The following is a 25,120-nucleotide window of genomic DNA, read 5'->3' on the forward strand; positions in this document are numbered from 1 at the left end:
TCTTATATGTGCCCTGACCAGCGATTGAACCCGCAACCCTGGTGTATTGTGGTGACGCTCTAACCAACTGAGCTACGTGGCCAGGGCCGCACTTCACCTTAACTGTTTATCTCCAGAGTAAAATTATAAATCATTATGTTTTTGTAACAGTGATAGATGCACGTGGCAGGAAACACATGTTCGGATTACCTGGGATGTTCTGAAATGAAAAATAAAAGTCCCTTCAGTAAGGGATGACATTTCTCTCCCCTCTTATCGCCGTCTCCTTCCCTTGCTTGGCTGCCTCAGGTCTGCCACAGCAGGAAGAACAGGACCCATGGTCTGTGTGCCTGATATCAGTTTAACCCTGTCACCTCTAGCCCCGGCATCGATGTCACCACAGAGCTGGACAGCTGGATTGACAAGTTTTGCCTGGACGCTGATGTGTTTGTGCTGGTGGCCAACTCGGAGTCTACCCTGATGCAGACGGTAACCCCTCCTCCGCCTTTCCCACGCTCCCAGGGCCTTGGCTGGCCGGGCCCCTCCTCCACTGAGGTCTTTCCCTCTCGTGCAGGAAAAGCAGTTCTTCCACAAGGTGAGCGAGCGCCTGTCCCGCCCCAACATCTTCATTCTGAACAACCGCTGGGACGCGTCCGCCTCAGAGCCCGAGTACATGGAGGAGGTTGGTGCCTCTTTGTTCAGTGTGGGGACTGCCACCCCACATGGGTACCCGGGGCCCCTTCGTGCACTCCCAGGCTGCATCGGGTTCACGCCTTTCCTGAAGGAATTTCATCACCAAAATTTCCCAAGCGTTCCCTCGGGTCACTGTGGGGTCTTCTGCCGGCTCTAAACGCTCTCTTCACCTGCCAGTCACTTTCCCAGACCCTCCACTCTTAGAGGCGTTCATCCAGGTCTGCAGAGCGTCCCCAGCACATTAGCTGCCCCCTTGCCTGGGGCCTGTGCTCACTTTGGTTCATAAAGGATTAATCCTCATAGAACCGGCTCAGCTCTAGGAAGATATCCAGGAACGAGGCTTAAAAGAGGGACGAAGAGTAATTGGTTCATGTGTGAGATGAAAGAAACAGGAGTCACAGATTGGTAATAAGGGATGGGAAAGTGTGCGGTCCGCAGGCTGACATTGGGCGGTGTGACTTTGGCAAATTCCTCACCCGTGAGGTGGATGTAATGGAATTGCTGCAGGGATGAAATCTCTCAACACTGAGAAAGGCACGCGGCAGGCGGCCCCAGAGGCTGCTGGCTTTGTAAGTTCTGGTAGAACCCTGGACTTCAGAGCTAGACAGGATTGTGTGATGCTGCCCAATCATTTCATAAATAGGCCTTGGAGGACTCGGCTTGTCAGCATACAGCCCAGGTGGAGGTTTCGCAACTCCAGTTCCTTTCATTCTGGGGCACAAAAGAGACACTGGTTAGGCCCCCACCAGAGGCGGCTTGAGGCATGTGTTCGAGTTTCTGCTTATATATGCATTAAACACCTTTGGCAGGCCGCCCCCTAGGACACTCCCATGGCCAGATTGGTCCTGAGACTGGTGACTAGAGAGCACAGATGGTGGGAGATGGTTCGCCTGCCTCCCCTGGTCACAGACACCCCTCTGCTTGGGCTCCAGGTGCGGCGGCAGCACATGGAGCGTTGCACCAGCTTCCTGGTGGATGAGCTGGACGTGGTGGATCGAGGCCAGGCTGGAGACCGCATCTTCTTTGTGTCTGCCAAGGAGGCGCTCAACGCCAGGATCCAGAAGGCCCAGGGCATGCCCGAAGGAGGTGACAGTGAGACCAACTTCCTCTTTTCCCTAATGTTTGAGACATTTGGTCTCATGCTGTCAGCTGACAGAAAATAGTTCTGAGAAGGATGTGGTGAGAAGAACCTGGGTGAGCAGCTCTTTGCTCCCCCCAGTGTTTAGCCAAGTGTCGCATTGGGGTGGCTTTGTGGGTTTTCACTTTCCTTCCTGCACAGCCATTTCCAGACTAACATGCAGTTCTCCTAGGGGGCGCTCTTGCAGAGGGCTTTCAAGTGAGGATGCTTGAGTTTCAGAACTTTGAGAGGAGGTTTGAGGTGAGTCCTTTGATTCTGGTCTCTGGTGCTTCTGGGCTCCCCAGTGTCACCGGCCATGTCCCTGGCGGTGAAACCGGAGCCTGGCCCTGGCTGGTGGCCCGCGTGCCTCCTCAGCACCTCTTGTCTGTTCCAGGAGTGCATCTCCCAGTCTGCTGTGAAGACCAAATTCGAGCAGCACACGGTCCGGGCCAAGCAGATTGCGGAAGCCGTTCGCCTCATCATGGACTCTCTGCACATCGCGGCTCAGGAGCAGCGGTAAGGACCCGGGACCTCGGGCAGGCCTGCGTGAAGAGGGGATGCTGGGAAGTGACCGCCTCCCCCCCTGCCTGGGACGATGGGCCAGGGTCAGAGCCCTGCCAGCAGAGCCGAGTCTCTGGGTTTCCATGCAGGTGCCCTTCCCCAGCCGCCAGGCCTCACTAGATGTACACGGAGCAGCCTGGTGAGGGGACCACTGGGGGTCTGTCCCACCCGGCCAGTGCAACATGGCACCCTGAAATGCCACCCTCACCAGCTCATGCTGGAGGCCTGGCCCAGAGCTGCCCCGGGCACTACAGCCATTCTCAGAGCCTGAAGCAGAACACATTTTAAAAATAACCTTTTTTTGGAGAGATGTTAAAATATAGGAAGGCACAAAGATTAAAGCACCTTGCTACCACCACACAGAATTGATAGTCAGTGTTTTCTTTATATTATTTTTAAGTTAAAACACAGAAAAAATGGAAGTACCTTTGATTCTTCAGCCCCTTGACCCAGTGTCACTCTGCTCACCCCTCCAAGGCGACCATGACCATGATCTGGTGTGTAGCCCTATCGTCCATGTAAGAAGAGCTGTTTGCGTAAACCCTGAGGAACATGTAGTGTTGCTTTGGGTGTGCTCTGAACGTACAGCCACAGCATCATTCTGGGTTCCTGCGCAGTCTTTCACTCACCTCTCCTTTGCCTTCATCTGTGGGTACAGGTGTTAGGAGCTGTGACTGTTAACTGCTAGAGAGGACGCCATGTGGATTGAGAATACCTCATTTCCCATTGACTTTTTTTTTTTTTTTTTGTCCTCACCAGAGGATATTTTTCCTTTTTTTTTGAGAGAGAGAGTGGAAGGGAGAAGGAGGAAAGAGAGAGAGAAACATTGATGTGAGAGAGACACATCGATTGGTTGCCTCCTGAAAGGAGCCCCAAGCAGGGCCAGGGATCGAGCCTCCAATGGAGGTACATGCCCTTGACTGAACCGAAACCAGGGCCCCTCATTGGCCGCAGGCCGATGCTCTATCCACTGAGCCAAACCAGCTGGGGGCCCATTGACTGCTTTTTAGATTTTATTTTTTGCTGTTGCAAACCATGCTGCAGTGGACACCATTTACAGGCCCCCAGGCACACTTACGCGCCTTTCGGGGAATAATTCTGGGAGGCAGGACCGTTCGTTTTAGGCACGTGCATGTTCAGTTTTACCCAGTTTGACTTGGTTGCTTTCTGAACATCTAAGCCCATTCCTAGTCCCACCAGCGTATGTGCTGGAACTCCCGTTCCCTGACCCTCACGCCGCTTGGGACTGGGTGAGTTTTGCCAGGCTTCTTGGTGGAGCGTACTGCAGAGGAGTGGGTTTGAGCATCCTTCCCTCTGTTACGTGGCAGCACTTGTTCCAAACCCCTTGCAGGCACCTCCCGCTGTCACCACCACATCTTCCTAATGGAAGACCTGAGTGAGTGGCTGGGCCATCTCTCCCTCGTACCTGGGAAGGGGGTGAGCACATACCTGCGAGTGGGAGTGACACTGCCAAGGCCCCGGCCTCACTGCGGCCAGGACCAAGCTGGGCCCACACAGGCTTTCCGGCAGCCCCTCTGGCTCCTCTGCTTAGTGGAGTGGGGGCCTGGGTCTTGTAACCAGCTCGCTCTCTCAGGGTTTACTGCCTGGAAATGCGCGAGGAGCGGCAGGAGCGGCTGACATTTATTGACAAACAGTTGGAGCTCTTGGCGCAAGACTACAAACTGCGGATTAAGCAGATTACGGAGGAAGTCGAAAGGCAGGTGAGAAACGGGTCGGGCTCAGAGCAGAGTCCAGGGTGGGAAAGTGGAAAAGCAGACCTCCTCATCCGAGGGCCTTCTCAGCCTGAGAAGGAGCCTGTGGCCCTGATTCCAGCACGCAGCGCCTTCGCCGGGTTCACTGGGCAGGTCACCTTCTCCAGATCTTAATGAGCATTCAGTCAGCCAACCCCTCACGTCCCTTCCACCTCAAAAGCTTTAATTCCCTGATGAGCGGAGGAGATGGCTGGCGTGGTGGGGGATAGAGGATATGGAATCCGAGACTCTCTTTAGACGCTCTCCCAGTGCAGATTTGGACACGTTCTTTCTCGATCCCTAACGTCTCCTTCTATAGGTGTCGACGGCGATGGCCGAGGAGATCAGGCGCCTCTCTGTGCTGGTGGACGAGTACCAGATGGATTTCCACCCTTCTCCCATCGTCCTCAAGGTTTATAAGAATGTGAGTCATTAGCAGCAGTGCTCGCATTAAGCACCCCTTGATCCTTTTGGCTGCTGGGTGGCATCTCCAAGCAGCCGTGGTTCAGTCCCTGCTGGTCTGTCAGGACCCCTTAGCTGGGGAGACGGGACCAGGCCTCACTCAGCTCGCCCATGTCAGCTGCCGGGGCACGGGCTAACAGCCTCCATCTCCTTGTCCTTTGGCTCCCAGAAGGAAGTCCTGACTGGGGTGCTTCTTCCCTCAACCTCCCGTCTGGTTGCAGGAACTGCACCGCCACATAGAGGAAGGACTGGGCCGAAACATGTCGGACCGCTGCTCCACGGCCATCACCGGCTCCCTGCAGACCATGCAGCAGGAGATGATCGGTGAGTGCAGGGAACGCGGCTCAGAGGCCAGGCCGCAGAGACCACCTTTCTCTCTGTCACCTTTTATGATGAGTCAACTCGATGCCTTCAGGTTCTGGGTGATGTCATGAGTTCATTCCACACGTAGCCTCTGGAGCCGTCTTGTGTTACCACACGGGACCGTCACCGGCTGAGGGGCCTGCCCCTTAATCCACGTGAGGCATAATGTTAGCAGGGGTGGAGCCCAGACCTGCCCCCCTGGGAGAGCTGGCCTGCCCACCCGAGTGTGGCACCCCCGGTCCCACAGCCCACTCATCGGGCCTGGTTCTGGGCAGAACCATCAGCGTCCTTGGCCATAGCTGCGGGCTCCCGTTCCAAGCCTCGGCCCTGGTGCGGCACGCGGAGCTGAGGTGCTCTCCCCGTTCTCTTCCTGACAGACGGCCTGAAACCCCTCCTCCCTGCGTCCGTGCGGAGTCAGATTGACATGCTGGTCCCTCGGCAGTGCTTCTCCCTCAGCTACGACCTGAACTGTGACAAGCTGTGTGCTGACTTTCAGGAGGACATCGAGTTCCATTTCTCTCTCGGGTGGACCATGCTGGTGAACAGGTTCCTGGGCCCCAAGAACAGCCGCCGGGCCTTGATGGGCTACAACGACCAGGCAAGCACAGCCCCTGACCTGGGCGTGCGGGGGGCCCACGGTCCCGGTGCGCCCACATCCAAGCTGGCCGTATCCTGAGCACTGATGTTTGTGAAGTTGCAAATGCTAGCTGTATTTTTTTCTTTTCTTTCTTTCTTTATTTTAATATATTTTTATTGATTTCACAGAGGAAGGGAAAGGGAGAAATAGAAACATCAATGATGAGAGAGATTCATTGATTAGCTGCCTCCTGCAGGCCCCCCTACTGGGGATCAAGCCCACAACCCAGGCATGTGCCCTTGACCAGAATCAAACCTGGGACACTAGTCCACAGGCTGACGCTCTATCCACTGAGCCAAACCAGCTAGGGCTGCATTTTTTTTCTTATGCATATTAAAGTAACCATTACTACTATTAAATTATATTAAAGTAAATAGTTTTAAATAACCATTATAATAATACATAACTTAAATCTGAATGACATAAAATATCTTTTCATATGCCATTAAAAATATTTTCCTCACCCAAGGATATGTTTATTGATTTTAGAGAGAGGGGAAGGGAGAGAGAGAAGCATCAATGTGAGATGGAAACATCCATGGCTTCCCTTCTGTATGCACCCTGACTGGGAACCAAACCTGCAGCCTTTTGATGTAAGGGATGATGCTCCAACCACCTGAGCCACCGGCCGGGGCTCCATATTCCATTTAAAGTTGAGATTTTACACCACCTCTCTGTATTGCACTTTAGTTGTTGCACGTGCTACTCTTGGTACATGTCCCATGCTTTGGATGCTGAAGCCTTCCAAGGTGGCCACTGCTCACATTTCGGGGTCTCCCACAGTGCTCACCTTTGGGCTAGCAGGTCTGCTATGAAGCTCAAATCCCCTTTGCAACTTGTGAAGCTCACTTCCCCCTGTTGGCCTTTTGGAAATTGAAAAGCCACCCCTGTCCTTGTTTTAGGACCCCTAGCTTTGAGGGTCACTGAAGGTTTCATTGAGTGAGCCCCATTTTTCTTAGCCCTCTCCTTGTTTCTCTCCTCAGGTTCAGCGTCCCATCCCTCTGACGCCAGCCAACCCCAGCATGCCCCCTCTGCCTCAGGGCTCCCTCGCCCAAGAAGAACTCATGGTTTCCATGGTCACTGGCCTGGCCTCCCTGACGTCCAGGACCTCCATGGGCATCCTGGTTGTTGGAGGAGTGGTCAGTGACACGCCCTGCTCGGGAGGGGCGGGAGGTGGGAGGACAGGTGGCTGACTGAGGGGCACAGTCCTGGTGGTCCCTGTGTGGCACAGCTCACTCACCTCCATCAGAGGCTGAGTGTTCTCTTCACTGGTCTGTGCCAGCGTGCAGCCTCAGCCCTTTACCATGCATACTTACTGACCTGTCTGTCTCACTCAGCTGACATTTAGGGGACCTCCAGTCCCATTTGACAGATAGGAAAGTCTGTGACTACCTTGCCAGGCTTTGAGCTCTGACCCCGTCTGACTCTAAGACTGTGCTCTTTCCCCTGTCGGGCATGGTTGCGTGGTGGGTAGGGAAGTGACCTGAGAAATTGACAGGCCTGGGTTCTAGAGAGGTGGGTTCAGGAATATCTCATTTGTAGGCAAGAAAACCAAGAGCAAAACTTGAAAGGGTTTAATACAAAAGAGGCCAAGCCCGACCTTGTCTCTCCATCTCTTGGTTTTATGGCCCTTTGCTTTCCACCCTAAGGCCTGAGATTGCAGGCTGCCTTCTTTTTAAAAAGATATATTTTTATTGATTTCAGAGAGGAAGTGAGAGGAGAGAGAGAGAGAAAAACATCAATGATGAGAGGGAATCATTGATTGTCTGCCTCCTGCATGCCCCCTACTGGGGATTGAGCCTGCAACCCAGGCATGTGCCCTTGACTGGAATCGAACCAGGGACCCTTCAGTCCACAGGCCGACGCTCTATCCACTGAGCCAAACCAGCTAGGGGTGCAGGCTGCCTTCTTGATAACTGGGGTCTCCTGTACTTCCTGATCCAAGAGACACTGCAGCCAAGATAACTTATACCTTGAATTTTTTTCTTTTTTTAAGCTTACATTTTTTAACAAGATTTTTTATTGATTTTTTTAGAGACAGGAAGGGAGAGGGAGAAAGAGAGAAAAAAACATTGATATGATAGGGAAACTTGGATTGGCTGCCTCCTGCATGACCCCTACTGAGGATCGAGCCCACAACCCGGCCATGTGCCCTGACCGGGAATCAAACCAGCAACCTCTCAGGACAACGCTCAACCAAATGAGCCACACTGGCCACGGCTCTTTCTTCCCTTCCCCTTCCCCTTCCCCTTCGTTGATTTTAAGAGTCCGTGCGTGAGAGAGAAACATTGATTTGTTCCACTTTCTTATGTATTCATTGGTTGATTCTTGTATGTGCCTTGATTGGGGATCAAACCCACAGCCTTGGTGTATGGGAATGATGCTGCAACCAACTGAGCTACCCGGCCAGGGCTACCTTGAATGTTCTTTTTTTTTTTTTTAAATATATTTTATTCATTTTTTACAGAGAGGAAGGGAGAGGGATAGAGAGCTAGAAGCATCAATGAGAGAGAAACATTGATCAGCTGCCTCCTGCTCACCCCCTACTGGGGATGTGCCCGCAACCAAGGTACATGCCCTTGACTGGAATTGAACCTGGGACCCTTCAGTCCGCAGGCCAGTGCTCTATCCACTGAGCCAAACCGGTCAGGGCTTGAATGTTCTTGATGACGTGGGCAAGTTCACTCTATTATGGACATTTGATTTGTAGAAACGGTGGCTGAATGTAACTAACAAAATTGCCTTCTCAACCTGTAAGACCAGGGTGAGGCAGCCAAGGCCCCTCTCCCTCCGGTCTGCAGAGGCACATGTTCTAGTTCTTCCACAGAGGTGACCTGGCAGAGGGTCATTCGCTGAGACCCTGACCCTTGATGGCTATGTAACTTTTTACAACATCTCGTTTTACCAAACCACCTGTGAATTGGTGAAGACCGTTATGCTGGTTTTGGGGGAAACAAGTGTACAGAAACACAGCCAGGATGGCAGGCAGCCCTGGAGCCTCGATTTCCGGCTCCAAGTCCAGTGCTCTTTGAATGTAGCCACACTGCCTTGAAGCAAAGTGCTACAAACAGGACAAAAAGGAGCCATCTGCTGGGGAACGATGCGTGGAATGTGACTTGTCAGTGTCATCAGAACGTTGATCCTCAAGAATTCTGTGTGCTGCCCGGCTGAATGGCTCAGCTGGTTTAGCTCGTCCTGTGTACCAAAAGGGTGCCAGTTCTGCTCCTAGTCAAGGTACATACCTAGGTTGTGGGTTCAATCCCAGGTCAGGGCACGTACAGAAGGCAACCAGTTTCTCTCTCATACTGGTATTTCTCTTTCTCCCTTCCTCTATAAGCAAGTCCTCAGGTGAGGATTTAAAAAAAGAAAATTCCGTGTGCCTGGATCTGTACCCCTACCCACTGTTTTTGCATAAATCATGTGTGCAAACAGCAAGTTTCCCTTATTTTTTATTTTTGGTTAATCCTCACTTGAGGATATTTTTCCATTGATTTTTAGAGAAGGTAGCAAGGAGGGGGAGAGACAGAGAGAATGAAACATGGATGTGAGAGAGAAACATCAATTGGTTGCCTTCCACACACGCCCTGACCAGGGCTGGGGATCGAGCCTGCAACCTAGGTGTATGCCCTTGACCAGAATCGAACCCGGGACCCTTCAGTCCATGGGCCAATGTTCCATCCACTGAGCAAACCGGCTAGGACCCTCATTTTAAACTGTAGCCGGTCCCTGCTCTTTTGGCCTCAGTGGGATTAAAGGAGACGTTGAAAGAGGTGTTTTGAGTTGAGGCACGAAGGCTCCTTGACGGGCTCTAGGGAAAGTCCTGGCAGGGACGGGCTGAGAGGATGGACGGTGGGAGCCTCAGCTGACAGTTGTGCCTCTGCAGGTGTGGAAGGCAGTGGGCTGGCGGCTCATCGCCCTGTCCTTTGGACTCTATGGCCTCCTCTATGTCTACGAGCGTCTGACCTGGACCACTAAGGCCAAGGAGAGGGCCTTCAAGCGCCAGTTTGTGGAGTATGCCAGCGAGAAGCTGCAGCTCATCATCAGCTACACGGGCTCCAACTGCAGCCACCAAGTCCAGCAGTGAGTGGCCGGCAGCCCTGAGCCAGCGCCAGCTCCCGCGGTTCAGGCTTCCCTCTTGGTCCCCTTCTAACCTGGAAACCATTGGGTCCTGAGCACCATCCGACCCTGACCTTCAGCTGTGCGGTGCTACCTTGCAGCCGGGGATGGGGAGTGGCATCTCCAGGGATACCTGTGTCCTGACCTGGGACCACCTGAGAGTCTGGTTCCCTAAGGAAGGAGGACTGGACAGATGAGGGACGTTACTTTAAAGGTTGCCTTAAAGCAGTGATGACAAACCTTTTGAGCTCGGCGTGTCAGCATTTTGAAAAGCCCTAACCTAACTCTGGTGCCGTGTCACATATAGAAATTTTTTGATATTTGCAACCATAGTAAAACAAAGACTTACATTTTTGATATTTATTTTATATATTTAAATGCATTTAACAAAGAAAAATCAATAAAAAAAATGAGTTTGCGTGTCACCTCTGACATGCGTGTCATAGGTTCGCTATCCCTGCCTTAAAGGCTTGTAGTTTGGATGCAGCTTTGAAGTTCTAAGGCACAAGCTCATCCTTCCTGGCACAGCTCTGGTCGGTGGGAGTGGATCGCTGGATCTGGTGGTGGGGTGCATGCTAGCTGCCGCGTGGCAGGCCCTTTGCTCGGCGTTTGCTCCTCCACCCTTTAGAGGCAGACATTTTTCTTGGCATTTGCCTTTTCAAATGGAGAAATGGAGATTTGAAGAGTAGTCACTTGTCCTCGGTCACTTGGCTGATTAGCAGCAGAGCCAAGATCTCAATCCTAGTCTCATGGTATGATGGCCTGCACTCCTGGTTCTGACCTGGTGGTGATAGTGTGTGTGCTGGTTGTGACGTGCATGGTCTCACCATGGGGTAGGAGGGTTCTACCGAACCAGGACTGGTGCAGGGCAGAGCTGCCAGTAGGCAACAGGCCTGGCGGCTGCCTGACTCTGGGTTGGTCGGATTTAGTCACCACCTTTGTTCTCTAAAACAGCCACTTCGCCCGGTTGATCCCGACTCTCTCCTCCGCAGGGAACTGTCTGGGACTTTTGCTCATCTGTGCCAGCAAGTGGATGTCACCCGGGAGAACCTGGAGCAGGAGATTGCTGCTATGAACCAGAAAATCGAGGTTCTTGTTTCACTTCAGAGCAAGGCAAAGCTGCTCAGGTGCGGAGGCCTGGGCGGTGTGGGCTGTGGTGTGTGTCACGAGCACACAGCTCCTGGCGGGGATTTAGCTTGTTCCCGTGTAAGACCAGGTGTGTGCCAGCGCTGTCCCCCGGCACTGGCTGGCAGGCATGGCCGTGGTGGCAGCAGAGGAACCAGGCGGTGTGGGGCCGTAGGGTTACAGCTCACTGGCACCTTCTCAACTGCAGCGTCTCGGGCACTTGACCTGAGCTGCTCTGCTCAGCCTTCAGCAGCCTTTTCTGTCCTTGACTGTCCACTGTGTGCGGGGGACACTGGGCTAGGCCCCCGCATGCATTTTGGTCCGTTTCTCTCTGAGCTCAGGAAAGCGGGGAAGCCAGCATTTACCCGCAGGGAAGCGGGTTAGGTAGCAGGAAACTGGCAGAAACCAGATGGGAACACAAGTCTGCACAGCGTCTGTTGAAACAGAGTTTGCTGGAGAGGATATTGATCTGAGGAGCCAGGGGTCCTGCATTCTGGTCCAGGCACTTGTGTTCCGGCCAATCACTGAGCTTTCCTGTGCCTCACTGTTTCCATCTGTAAAATAGTCAGGTTTCATGATGCAGCCACAGAGCTGAATGGGTGTGCTCTGCACGAGTCCCCGGCCGCTCAGCCCTAGATAGCATCAGCCTACGGGGACCTTGTGCTTCCTGCCCCCACCCCTGAGGGCAGCACCCCAGGAGCTGCGTCATTGGCACGGGCCCCAGCCCAGGGAAGTGGACTTCCCCTCCCCTGACTGTGTCCATGTGCCCTCCCCGCCCACCCCCGGGGCAGCCATTTTCCAGGGACACACTCATCCCCGGGGAACTAGCAGGGTGCATGTGGGGAGTGTCTGCTGTTGGTCAGCCACTGGGGACTGGGTGAACCTGAGACGGACAGGCAGGGAAGCAGAGTTCCCACCAGTTCAGGGCCTGGCCCGTGGTCCCAGGGCGAAGCAGACAACAGCTGGCAGTTTGGAAAGTCTCACTTTCCTCGTGTGTAAGAAGGGGGTTTTGGAGGGGTTTGTGCCAAGAACGGCTTGGCATATAATGTTGGTATTACCTATTATCAGCTCTCACCGCTGCAAATCATTTCTCTGCAGAAATAAAGGTGGTTGGATGGACAGTGAACTCAACATGTTCATGCACCAGTACCTGCAGCCCAGCAGATAGTGGGCAGCCCGGAGCCGGAGCCTGTGTGGAGAAGGGTGGCGCTGCCAGCCGACGGGGCGCCTCCAGGGCTGCTCCTCTCTGGCCGCCGCCGTGAGAATGAAAGCACCAGTGTCTCACTGTTTGGAGCCCTTCAACACTAGTCGCTTTCCCCCTCCTTCGCCTGCTGCTGCGGGAGATTTTCCGGCTCACCCCCTAGAGGAGACTTTTTAAACGACGACAGTGTGACACCGAGGAATCAAGTCGAGTCCTCTGCTTTGTCAGAGTCACCTGACTGAGCATCACTGGGTGCTGGGTAAGGTCCTGGCTCCCAGCCTCACCGCATGCCTGCCTGGAGCCTTCACACCCTCCTCCACCAACACTGATGCCGGCCCTGCACACCTGTGCTCCTTGCGCCCAGCACACCCGCAGAAAAGGACACCTAGGGATGCTTGGATTTCCTTCCCAGATCGCATTGGCATGGTTCTGTCCCAGAAGGACTGTGCTTGTGTTGGTCGGTCCTTCAGCTTTCGTGCTTTGTCCGTGTGCCAAGCCTCTCAGACACGCGTTGATGATGGGGCTCGGTGTGCATGCCCTGGGTTTTGGGGGAGGAGGATGCTGCAGAGGCGATTTGATGGCAGTGGTGAGAGTAGCTTAGGGGAGCTTGTGTGTGGAGGGCTGTGCCCCTCCTGATGCCTGTGCTGTTGGAGGGGCGGGCCTCCCTGCTCTTCATTGTCAACCTTGTTCTAGTTTCGGTCCTTGGCCTGCGTAGTCTGGTTTTATTATTAGTGAGAGGTGGTTTGGTCCAGAGCGTTAAAGGATGTAGTAGAAGGGAAGATGGCGGCAGGAAGGGGCCTTGGCGGCAGGCTGGGGGGCGTGGGCCCCTTTCAGGATGACAGCTAGAGAAGGTGGAATCGGGGCAGAGCAGGGCCCTCCATTAGACCTCACTCTGAGGGGCCCATGGGGTCTGAGAGTCACCCCACCAGCTTGATTGCATCCCTGTGGTGCCTCTTAAGAGACATGTCCCACCCCCAGCTTGGCCCACCTGCCCCTGGCCGAGCGTCCTCTGGGCTGAGTCTGTGCGGTGACACTGCAGGTGGCCAAGGACTGTGGGAACCCTGGGCCCCGCCTGTGCACTCCCCATCCCCAGAGCCTCCCACCGACACACATGGCCTCCTCCTGTTCACTTTGAGACGTGTTTTCCGCTGTAAGTGGTTAAAGTGGGGGCCGGTTCCTGTCTCCAGTGTGTTAGCTGTCTGGGCAAGCCACCTTTGGGGACAAGCCTTTGCAGTGCAGGTCAAAGAACACGCTAGAAAGAAAGCAGCCCCTCTTCCAGCAAGAGGCGGGGCTCGTCCTGCCCTTTGGAGTCCACGTGCTCTGGCGTCGGGATGTGAGTTGATGGCCTCTGCACACGTGGTGGCCATGCAGGCGTCCCCCCCAGGTCCCACTGGTCTTTCAAACTGCAGTCTGCATGGTTGTGTGGAACAAAGGAGGGGCTTCGCCAAAGGGCGTGTGGTAGGAGGGCTTGTGAGTGTCCTGCCGGCCTGGCTGGTGTCACCTCACGGCCAGAGAATCAGTGTCCCGCAGTTCCAAGGAAGTTTGTGCTTTGGGGTGAAATTATTTAATGTAACTGAACATGAATTTTTTAAATGTAGCCCCTGGGCAATGAATGAAATTTTGAACTTATACAATAAGTAAACTGAAATACATACCACCGAGGGGAGACTTCTGAAAGGAGTGTGGCAAAGACACTTTAATTTAATGCTGCTGACTTCGTTCTCTGTTTATGTTCATTTGCTGGAGTGAGACATGCTTGACAGTGAGTTTTTTCTCTGATATATTTAAGGTGATATATTTGCCTGAATTGCTCCTGTATCATTGCTGATAATATTGGAAATGAAAATAAAGCTAGTTGGGAACCCATTGTGGGATCATCTCAGTTTACTATTTTTCTGCAAACTCCCTCCGACATAACCGAGTCTGCAGGTTAGTATTTAAAATGACCTTGCGTGCCCATCAGTAGATGAGTGGATTAAAAACTGTGGTACATCTACACAATGGAATACTACGCTGCAGTAAAAAAGGAGTTCTTACCATTTGCAACAGCATGGATGGAACTGGAGAGCATTATGCTAAGTGAAATAAGCCAGTCAGAGAAAGATAAATACCACATGATTTCCCTTTTATGGAATATAATGAACAACATAAACTGATAAACAAAAACAGATCCAAAGACAGAGAAGCTTCGATCAGACCATCAAACCTCAGAGGGAGGGCAGGGGTAAGGGGGAGAGATCAACCAAAGGACTTACATGCAAGCATATAGGCCTAACCACTGGACACAGACAACAGGGGGGTGAGGGCATGAGTGGGGGGGGGGGGGTAATGTGGGGATAAGGACACATATGTAATAACTTAATCAATAAAAAAGTAAAAATAAAATAACATGGCCTTGCCCTGGCCAGTGTGCACAGTGGTCGAAGGTTGGATTCCTGGTCAAGGGCATGTACCTGGGTTGCAAGTTCGATCCCCATGAGGAGGCAACCAATCGATGTGCCTCTCCCTCTCTCTCCCCCTCCCTCCCTTCCACTCTCTAAAAAATCAGTGAAAAAAATACCCTTGGGTGAGGATTAACAAAAATAACAATAATAATAATAATTAATAAAATGACCTTAACCTGTTCAAGGGAAGTTCCCTCTATAGCCGGCCTGTGGTGCCTCCTCATTCTTGGAGGGAATCTGGTACTTTCGGAAGAGCAAAGGCGTAACCTGTCTTCAAGGACCAGGAAATCGAGTGATTTCTTTACAGATTTCACTATAAACCGTTCATTTTTCACTTAAGTCATGACTCAGACTGGCCTCCCCTGGCTTGCTTTCTGAGAACTTGGTTGTGACCTTTTCTTCCTCTTTTTCTTTGAAGGGCCCTAGCAGTGGCTGGGCATGACTAGTCAGTTTCCTGGGTCCGCCACCCCGGCCCCTGGCCGGTGGCCCCCCGCTGCCTGCTCCCCTGGTCCCTATCAGAGGCCTCCATCTCGGTGAGTGGCAGCCTCCTCCTCCCAGGCTCCCAGACCACAAACCGGGCATCGTCGCATGCTGCATCTAAACCTGTCGGGTTTTCATTTTTTCCTTTTTTAATTGAATTTATGGGGGTGACATTGGTGCAAAAAATTATACAGGTTTCAGGGGTACAATTCTATAAAATGTATCATCTGTGTATTGTGTGTTCATCACCCCAAGTCCCCTACCCCCTGCCCTCTGATAATTGCCCTGCTGTTGTCTTCATCTATAACCTGCCAGATTGTCTTCAAAATACATGTAGGTCCAAACCACTTCTCTCCACAAGAAACTACCGCTCCTCCGACCCAGGTTTCTGCCCCCTAACTCGGCCCCTCCTTCCACCCTGGCCCTCGTGTGTTTGTGTCCAGGCAGTAGCCAGAGTGACCTTGATACAGATTTGAAATAGAACTCAGATCGGGTTGCTTCTCTGCTCGAAACACTGCTCTGGTTCCCTGTTCCACCCAGAAGGAGGCCCGAGAGCTTGCCGTGGCCTTTTGGGGTCTGCGCGGCCTCCCACCGCCCCTCGCTTCTCGGCTGCCTCTGTTTCAGCCACACCGGTTCCTTGCTGTTTCTTGAAATTGCTCAGCACACTTCTCCATAAGGGCCTTTGCCCTGCCTGACCCTCCGCATGATCTTCCGGATCTCACCACAGCTACCTAACGCTGTCACGTCCAAATATGCTGAAATGTTACCCCATTGGGTCTACCCGGAGCACCTTCCTCAAAAGCCTTCTCTCCTCCCTGCTCCCCAGCACTTCTGAGTACTCCCAGCCTACAGCATGTGTAACATGTTTTTCTTAACAGTCGTCCTCTAACATGTATGTGCCTCTACCTGCTAGAACGTAAGTTCTGAAGGGCTGAGGTTCTTGGTTTGCTGATGTGTGCCAAGCATCTAAACCAGCTCCTGGCTCAGAACCAGCACTCAGTAAACACTTGCTGAGGTAACGAATCCTGTCCTGATAACAGTCCACACATTTTCAGCTCTCTAGTGTGGGGGACGCGACACATGCTCCTGGGAACTTCTGTGGGTAGTGCTAGGGCAGTGATGGCGAACCTTTTGAGCTCGGCGTGCCAGCATTTTGAAAAACCCTAACTTAACTCTGGTGCCGTGTCACACATAGACATTTTTTGATCTTTGCAACCATAGTAAAACCAAGATTTATATTTTCGATATTTATTTTATATATTTAAATGCCATTTAACAAAGAAAAATCAACCAAAAAAATGAGTTCGCGTGTCACCTCTGACACGCGTGTCATAGGTCCGCCATCACTGCGCTAGGGTCTTCCAAGGGTTCCCGTCTCAGCAGCTGGGGTGATGGAGCCGGGGTTGGATGGAGTCCAAGACCTAGTTTCCCAGAGCCCAGTGGCTTTCAAACTGCTTCTCCTGACCCACAGTCAGGTACACAGCATGATCCAGTACACATGTACGTGTAGGTGAAACCAAAAATTTTAAACCAATCATTTCTCTGCCTGCAATCCACAGGCATTTTCTCCTTAAGCAGCTGTTTGCAACCCTGTTCAACTGTTCACCAGCTACTCTGGGGTGATCACCTGCAGTTTGAGAAGGCTGTTCTGTCTCTGTTGCCTCACCACCACCACCTAGTTCATTATTCCCAGCAAGGCCAGACTCATTCCTGTGCTCTCGAAACCTACTCATCTGTCCACTGCGAATTCTGGGAAATCTGAGAGCTGGGACGTTTTGGCCCTCCAGTAACAATGACCCCATTTAGTCACAAAGAGGATGGAGCCAGGAAGGGTCTCGGTTTCAAGTCTGGGCCCTCCTCACAGATGTCAGCTAAATTCACCCTGTCCTGCAGAACGGCCTTCTGTCTCTGAGTCAGACTCAGCTTGAGGTTGGAACGAACTGGCAGCTTTTACTGAGAGCTCACAAAGCGTCACATCGGTGTGCGCGAACCCAGGCGCTCTCAAAAACCCAAGTGGTCCGTTTTCCTCTAGCAATGAGGAAGCCCATTAATTCAGCAAAACGTTTGCGAGCACACGATGGGCTAGCAAGCATGGTTCTGAGTGCTGGAGGTACAGCAGTGGATGAGGTGGACAAAAATCCCATCCCTGCCTTTATGGAGCTTGTATGCTAGTGGGGGGAAGGCAGACAACAGGCAACACCCACCAGTGAAAGACACAATATATCAGAAGGTAAGGGCTATTAAATGAGGCAGCGAAGGGGAGGGAGGGTGTAACAATAGTGTGGTAGCTGGGTAAGCGTCACTGAGAAGACATTTGAATGAAACCCTGTAGATATCGGGGCAGGGCATTCCAGGCAGAGGGGCCAGCATGTACAAAGGCCCTGAGGTGGGAGCATGCCCAATATCTTCAAGGAACAAAACGAGACTAGAGTGGCTGGAGCTGAGTGAGGGAGGCGGGGAGTAGTAGCAGGCAAGCTGTGAAAAGGGATGAGGGTAGACTGGGATCTGGCAGGCCACTGTGAGGGCTGTGACTTTTACTGTGAGTGAGGGAGAGGCCACTGGAATTTTGAGCAGAGGAGTGACATGAGCTGACTCACATCCTAAGTCCCAGGCTGCTAGAGAGTGGACGAGAGCGATTAAGGATAGAAGCAGGGAAACTGGATAGGAGGTGACTACCACATTCCAGGGAGGAAAGAATGGTGCCTTGGACCGGGCACTTCGAAAAAGTATTTCAGTAAACATTTTTTTTTTCTAAATGTTTTTGTGGATTTTAGAGATAGAGGAAGGAAGAGGGAGAGAGAGAAACATCAATGATGGAAGAGGATCATTGATTGCCTGCCTCCTGCACGCCCCCTACTGGGGATCGAGCCCACGACCCAGGCATGTGCTCTGACTGGGAATCAAACCCGGGACCTCTTGGTTCACAGATTGATGCTCAATCCACTGAGCCACACCAGCCGGCCAGGTGATAGCTTGAAGTTCAAAGCTCAGCATGATCTTAAAGATGTCTGCCACACCCAGTTCCCTCATCAGCTGTATCATTTTTTGTTCGTTTATGTAAATAAAAGCACATGCTGACACATTCCTTCCCCCACCCCTGCAGATCTGTATTTTGCTTCTCACTTGGCCTCATGCTCTGAAGACCTTCACAGCAGCTCGCTCTCGCTCTCGCTCTTGCTCAGAGCTGCCTGGTGTCCCAGCAACCCCGGGTGCAATAACCCAGGCCCTCCCACCCTCTGCCCTGCGGGCTCTGCCCCGGGAGCCATGGTCGCTGTGCAGGTGGCCGGTGTGACCGAGTTACCGAGCTGGGGCTGCGGGCCAGGTCCCTGTGTCTCCCTACCTGTGGGGACAAGACAGATCCCTCCCCGATGCTGCCGCTTCCACACCCACCTTGGGGTGCAGCACCTGCTCCCAGGCCCAGCCCAGTGCCTCCGGCCTGCGGACGGTGTGCTCATCTGTGGGGTGAGAAATGGAGTCTGTTAGTCTCAGTTGCATTCCTGTTGTTGGGAACGACGAAGAGCCACTGGACTGTGTGTTCTTGGAAGAACATTGATCCGCCCTGTTGATCCCCTGAGACCTCGCCCCACCCAAGCTGTGCGCAGAGGCTTTTGCATATGAAAGGCCTAGACCTTTGCAATCTGAAAATTACCTAACAAACTGCAGCTGGGTCAGAGAGACCCAGAACTTCCAAAAGAAGGCCCAAGGCCCCACAGGAGCTTGCATTGCTTCACAGCTGGGCCTCATCTGGGCACCTCCAAACCCCAAACAAAGAAGAGGAACCTGCAGATATCTCCATAGCTCCTGCTGGGTAGCCTCAGGCAGAGGATAAATTAGCACCTCCTTAGAGATTCAAGAGCCAGTGTACCCAGTGGTCAGAGTGGGACCATCCAGATTACAACACCTCAGATCCATAAGGGACACACTCAGGGGGCAGACTCAGTGAGCCCCAAAACCCCACTAAAGCAAGTCTTGCCCCAGAAGGGTGTCTCCAGCACAGAAGTTCTCCCACCGTAGACACAGCTGATTCTCACAGCCAATTGGCCTGGAGGTCAATTCCTCCCAGTGATACCTACAACAATCAAGGCTTAACTACAACAAGACTGTGCACAAAGCCCACAAAGGGGTGCACCAAGAGTGTCCACCCCAGGTAATTGGGGAGGCTGAGCGACTGGGCCCTATAGGACACCTAGCACAGAAAGCCACTCTATCAACACAGGGAAGCAGCCAAAATGCGGAGACAAAGAAACAGGATACAAATGACAGAAATGGAGAAAAGCAAACTACAGGATATAGAGTTCAAACCCACACTTATAGGTTTTTCAAGAATTTTCTAGAAACCGCCGATAAATTTAGTGAGACCCTCAAGAAATCTAGTGAGACCCTCGACGTTATGACAAAGGACCAACTAGAAATTAAGTATACACTGACTGAAATAAAGAATATTATACAGAGTTCCAACAGCAGACTAGAGGATCGCAAGAATCAAGTCAAAGATTTGAAATACGAAGAAGCAAAAAACACCCAACCGGAAAAACAAAAAGAAAAAAGAATAAAAAAATATGAAGATAGTGTAAGGAGCCTCTGGGACAACTTCAAGCGCACCAACATCTGAATTATGGGGGTGCCAGAAGAAGAGAGAGAGCAAGACATTGAAAACCTATTTGAAGAAATAATGACAGAAAGCTTCCCCTACCTGGTGAAAGAAATAGACGACTATCAGCTGATTTCTCAACAGAAACTTTGCAGGCCAGAAGGGAGTGGCAAGAAATATTCAGTGATGAATAGCAAGAACCTACAACCAAGATTACTTTATCCAGCAAAGCTATCATTCAGAATTGAAGGTCAGATAAAGAGTTTCACAGATAAGAGAAAGCTAAAGGAGTTCATCACCACCAAACCAGTATTATATGAAATGCTGAAAGGTATCCTTTAAGAAGATATAATAGAATCAGGGGCATAGAAAGGGAGTGGATTGACTATTTTCAGAAGGAAAGGGGTGTGGGGGGTACGGGAAGAGACTGACAAAAATCGTAAACCTATGGATGAGGACAGTGGGAGGCGGGGGTAAGGGCAGAGGGTGGGGTGGGAACCGGGTGGAGGGGAGCTATGGGGGGAAAAAAGAGGAACAACTCTAATAATCTGAACAATAAAGATTTAATTTAAAAAAATGGGGCAACGGCGTCACGGCCATCAGGGATTGAGCTCAGGCGAGGCAGGGCGGGCGCTGTGCCCGTGTCATGGCAGCCACAGCAGCCTGGCGGCAGGGGGGGGACTAGGATGTGGGGGGCCTGCGAGGAGGCCAGGTTTGGCAGATTCATCCCGGGGCAGGAGCAGAGGCTCTGGCCCACCTGGTTCTGCAAAAACCTTGAGAGCGGCACCTGGCAGCTCCCAGAGCCTCCCGATCTTAATTACTTAATCAAACCCTGGGAGTATTTAATGATACCACGCTAGTGAGCCTGCGAGCTGGAGGTGGGCCGGGTGCGAGCTGGAGCCTTCCATTGGTATGGATATACCACATTTAGTTTACTCATTTGTGAGTTGATGGACATTTGAATTAGTCCCATTTTTATATGTGGCTATCTACTTATATAAAAACCATGGGTGGTGTTCGTCACATACCGAGGAACAGCTGCGATGGAGCTGAAGGAAGTCTGTCCTACAGGGATTGTCTTGGCAATGGCTCCCACCCCCACCCCCCCAAGCTGTTTTCAGGAGCTGTTTCCTGTAAGGGCGGAGTTTAAGGCAGGAACCCGCCCTGGGAGCATGGAGGCAGATCTTTCTCAAGTGTGCCGAGTCAGCATGGGGTTAACCTGAGTGGGGGCGGCTGAAAGACTTAGAAAAGACAGACAAGAGAATGAAAGCCGGGTCTCAGTGGGACACTGCTTCTCTGAGAGACAGTGACCACACTCACAGCCGTGCCTTTATTTTATAGCAGATGCTATGAGGCAAAGTAAGGGCGTGACCAAGATGTTTACAACATTCTCGTGGGTTTCAATCCTACTCAACTACATGCACCTGAACTCTATCAAGCCCACATCACTCAGGCACGTGGGGCCAGGTGTTCGGACCATAGGTTCAAGCTCACAACTCCAGCTGTTGCCTATAATTGTGTTGGGAGGGCCCTGCCCTCCAAGCTGGGACTTGCATGTGACAATGAGAGGACTGTGCCCTCTCATCAGTTCAAGGCTTGAACCTGTCCAAAACACCGTAGCGGCTCCCCACAATAACGTTTTAATTCTGTTTCTTTGTTACTAATGTTGTGGCCCCACCCCATAACAAAGGAACAAAGGAAAATTTCCCCATGGAATTTCTGAATAGTATTACTCCTTCGGGAATGCCGTGTCATAAATTAAAATTGAAAGTGGGTGCAATCATCATGCTATTGAGAAATCTAAATAGTAAATGGGGTCTTTGTAATGGTACCAGATTTATTATCAAAAGATTACGACCTAACATTATCGAAACTGAAGTATTGAAACTGAACAGGATCTGCAGAGGGAGAGGCTGTTCTGATTCCAAGAATTAATTTGTCCCCATCTGACATTGGCCTCCCATTTAAATTGATTCGACGACGGTTTACCGTGATGCCAGCATTTGTGGTGACTATTAATAAATCACAAGGACAGGAGAACCAAGATGGCGGCATAGGTTAACGCCGGAGTTTGCTGCTTTGAACAACTACTTCAAAAGTGAAACCAAAAAACGGAACGGACATCACCCAGAACCACAGGAATGCTGGCTGAGTGGAACTCCTACAACTAGGAGGAAAGAGAAACGCATATGGACACTCAGAGGAGGCACAGTGCTGAAGTCAAATTCTGAGGTGCGGAGTGCGCGGAGCGGGCTGGCGGCGGAGGGCGCGGTTGGCGTTTTCAATCGGGAGGGAGTCGCAGAATCTGAGCTCCAGATCCGGGCGAGTCTTTAGGGACCCAGACTCAAACGGGAGAAGCGGGACTGTCTGGCTTCGGTCAGAGCGAGTGCAGCTTTCTCTCTGAGCTTTGCAGCGGGTGCTGGGACTCAGAGAGGCAGAGCCCCTGGGGACAGGACTGAGAGCAGCCATAACTGCTCTCTCCGGCCCACCCTCTTGATCCTGTTCGACCCGCCCCGCCCAAGCCCTGCACAGAGGCATTTGCCGGATAGCCTCAGGCAAACGCCAGATTAGCACCTCCCTAGAGGACAGAAGTTCTCTCACTGCAGACACAGCTGATTCTCATAGCCACTTGGCCTGGAGGTCAAACCCTCCCTGGAATTAGCTACAACAATCAAGATTTAACTATAAGACTGTGAACAAAGACCACTAGGGGGTGCACCAAGGAAGCATAACAAAATGCGGAGACAAAGAAACAGGACAAAATTGTCAATGGAAGATATAGAGTTCAGAACCACACTTTTAAGGTCTCTCAAGAACTGTTTAGAAGCCACCGATAAACTTAATGAGATCTACAAGAAAACTAATGAGACCCTCGATCTTATATTGGGGAACCAACTAGAAATTAAGCATGCACGGACTGAAATAACGAATATTATAGAGACTCCCGACAGCAGACCAGAGGAGCGCAAGAATCAAGTCAATGATTTGAAATGCGAGGAAGCAAAAAACACCCAACCGGAAAAGCAAAATGAAAAAAGAATCCAAAAATGCGAGGATAGTGTAAGGAGCCTCTGGGACAGCTTCAAGCGTACCAACATCAGAATTATAGGGGTGCCAGAAGATGAGAGAGAGCAAGATATTGAAAACCTATTTGAAGAAATAATGACAGAAAACTTCCCCCACCTGGTGAAAGAAATGGACTTACAGGTCCAAGAAGCGCGGAGAACCCCAAACAAAAGGAATCCAAAGAGGACCACACCAAGACACATCATAATTAAAATGCCAAGAGCAAAAGATAAAGAGAGAATCTTAAAAACAGCAAGAGAAAGAAACTCAGTTACCTACAAGGGAATACCCATACGACTGTCAGCTGATTTCTCAACAGAAACTTTGCAGGCCAGAAGGGAGTAGCAAGAAATATTCAAAGTGATGAATACCAAGAACCTACAACCAAGATTACTTTATCCAGCAAAGCTATCATTCAGAATCGAAGGTCAGATAAAGAGCTTCACAGATAAGGAAAAGCTAAAGGAGTTCATCACCACCAAACCAGGATTATATGAAATGCTGAAAGGTATCCTTTAAGAAGAGGAAGAGGAAGAGGAAGAAAAAGGTAAAGATACAAATTATGAACAACAAATATGCATCTATCAACAAGTGAATCTAAGAATCAAGTGAATAAATAATCTGATGAGCAGAATGAACTGTTGATTATAATAGAATCAGGGACATAGAAAGGGAATGGACTGACTATTCCTGGGGGGGAAAGGGGTGTGGGAGATGCGGGAAGAGACTGGACAAAAATCGTGCACCTATGGATGAGGACAGTGGGTGGGGAGTGAGGGCAGAGGGTGGGGCGGGAACTGGGAGGAGGGGAGTTATGGGGGGAAAAAAAGAGGAACAAATGTAATAATCTGAACAATAAAGATTTAATTAAAAAAAATAAATAAATCACAAGGACAAATTCCAGAGAGAGTAGGCATGTTCCTATCTGAACCCGTTTTTGCACATGGTCAGTTATATGCTGCTTTCTCTCGAGTTTGAAGAGCATGTGATGTTACAGTTAAAGTTCTAAGTACTTCATCACAAGGGAAATTAGTCAAGCCCTCTGAAAGTGTTTTCACTCTTAATGTGGTGTACAGGGAGATATTAGAATAAGTTTAATTACTTTATCAGTCATTGTTTGTATCACTGTTGTTTTTATAACATGTTTTTGTTGTTTTCATATCATGCTTTTGTTGTTTTTATATCATGCCTCTGTTGTTATATCCTTTTGTTACTGTTATTTATTAATAAATTTATATATTATTTTCATATACATTTTACTAATTTCTTTTCATCTCTCACACTTCTATTATAGAGAAAGGGCAAATAGCAATATTAAAATATCTCTGCTAATTAAGTCCCTTTTTAAAAAATATATTTTATTGATTTTTTACAGAGAGGAAGGGAGAGGGATAGAGAGTCAGAAACATCGATGAGAGAGAAACATCGATCAGCTACCTCTTGCACACTCCCCACTAGGGATGTGCCCGCAACCAAGGTACATGCCCTTCACCGGAATCGAACCTGGGATCCTTGAGTCTGCAGGCCGATGCTCTACCCACTGAGCCAAACCGGTTAGGGCAATTAATTTCCCTTTAATGTGCACGAATTTTGTGCACCAGGCTACTAGTTATGAATAATGCTGCCAGGAGCATTCATGCCATGCACAAGTCTGTGTGGCTGTCCTAAATACCCAGAGAACCTCCTTCCCACGGGGATACCAACCAAGGTAACCCCTGCGATATGTCCTCTCCTGGTGGGGCCAGGTTGGGGGGGTGATCTCAATCCCACGGGCCAAGTGCCAATACCAGGAGTCCCTGAGCCCACTGAGGTTTCAGGTTCAATCTCCCTTCAGGACACATACAAGAAGCAATCAATGAGTGCATAAATAAATAGACCAACAAATCAACGTTTCTCTCTCTTTTCCTCCTTCCCTTCCTCTCTCTCTCAAAGTCAATAAATTAAAAAAACAACAACAACCCACACACCTTAAAGCATATTTATGAGGCTGGGAAAATACCTGGCGAATAGTAGGCACTCTATATAAATTTACTTATATTTTACAGACTGTATCCACTTCTTAACCTGCTCCTCCAAGTAGGGGCGCCTCTTCATTCTAACATTACTCCCACTGCATAGAAAGATAAATGCTTTAAAGAAAGGATGAAAGGCCTGGCCGGGGTGGCCCAGTGGTTGAGCTTCGACCTATCCACCAGGAGGTCCCGGTTTGATTACGGGTCAGGGCACACGCCCGGTTCTGGGAACAATCCCCAGTAGGGGGCGTGCAAGAGGCAGCTGATCAATGATTGATTCTCATATGGATGTTTCTATCTCCCTCTCCCTTTCTCTCTGAAATCAATAAAAATATATTTTTTTAAAAAAGAAAAGGTATGAAAGAATGATTCCCCAGCCGCCAACCACGCCCGCCCAGGTTAAAACCCCAGAGCTGCATCCCACTGCTTAGGGGCAGCGTCAGGGCCAGACTCTGAACCTGTCTGCGCCAAACGTGACACAGCCTGTGGCCTAGTATCAGAGCCAGCCTCCCCGGAGCCCGC

At 50.9% G+C, this 25,120-nt stretch overlaps 1 protein-coding gene across 4 annotated transcripts in view; it reads left to right on the forward strand.

Annotated features, from left to right (window-relative positions):
- Positions 1 to 13,872, forward strand: part of MFN2 (mitofusin 2) — a 27,358-nt gene extending 13,486 nt beyond the window's left edge. For 2 of the 4 annotated variants that reach the window (XM_036347572.1, XM_036347571.1), the window contains 13 exons: positions 360 to 468; positions 554 to 661; positions 1,605 to 1,764; positions 1,983 to 2,050; positions 2,184 to 2,305; positions 3,945 to 4,071; positions 4,421 to 4,525; positions 4,785 to 4,887; positions 5,304 to 5,524; positions 6,547 to 6,702; positions 9,447 to 9,643; positions 10,672 to 10,806; positions 11,903 to 13,872. In XM_036347572.1, coding sequence (XP_036203465.1) covers positions 360 to 468; positions 554 to 661; positions 1,605 to 1,764; positions 1,983 to 2,050; positions 2,184 to 2,305; positions 3,945 to 4,071; positions 4,421 to 4,525; positions 4,785 to 4,887; positions 5,304 to 5,524; positions 6,547 to 6,702; positions 9,447 to 9,643; positions 10,672 to 10,806; positions 11,903 to 11,972 — 1,681 coding nt within the window. In that variant the 3' untranslated portion in view covers positions 11,973 to 13,872. The remainder of the gene's footprint in view (positions 1 to 359; positions 469 to 553; positions 662 to 1,604; positions 1,765 to 1,982; positions 2,051 to 2,183; positions 2,306 to 3,944; positions 4,072 to 4,420; positions 4,526 to 4,784; positions 4,888 to 5,303; positions 5,525 to 6,546; positions 6,703 to 9,446; positions 9,644 to 10,671; positions 10,807 to 11,902) is intronic. The other 2 variants (XM_036347573.1, XM_036347574.1) reach the window with 2 other exon arrangements.
- The last annotated feature ends 11,248 nt before the right edge of the window (positions 13,873 to 25,120 follow it).

This window comes from Myotis myotis, unplaced genomic scaffold (assembly GCF_014108235.1).
Source record: "Myotis myotis isolate mMyoMyo1 unplaced genomic scaffold, mMyoMyo1.p scaffold_m19_p_2, whole genome shotgun sequence".
Taxonomy (NCBI): domain Eukaryota; kingdom Metazoa; phylum Chordata; class Mammalia; order Chiroptera; family Vespertilionidae; genus Myotis; species Myotis myotis.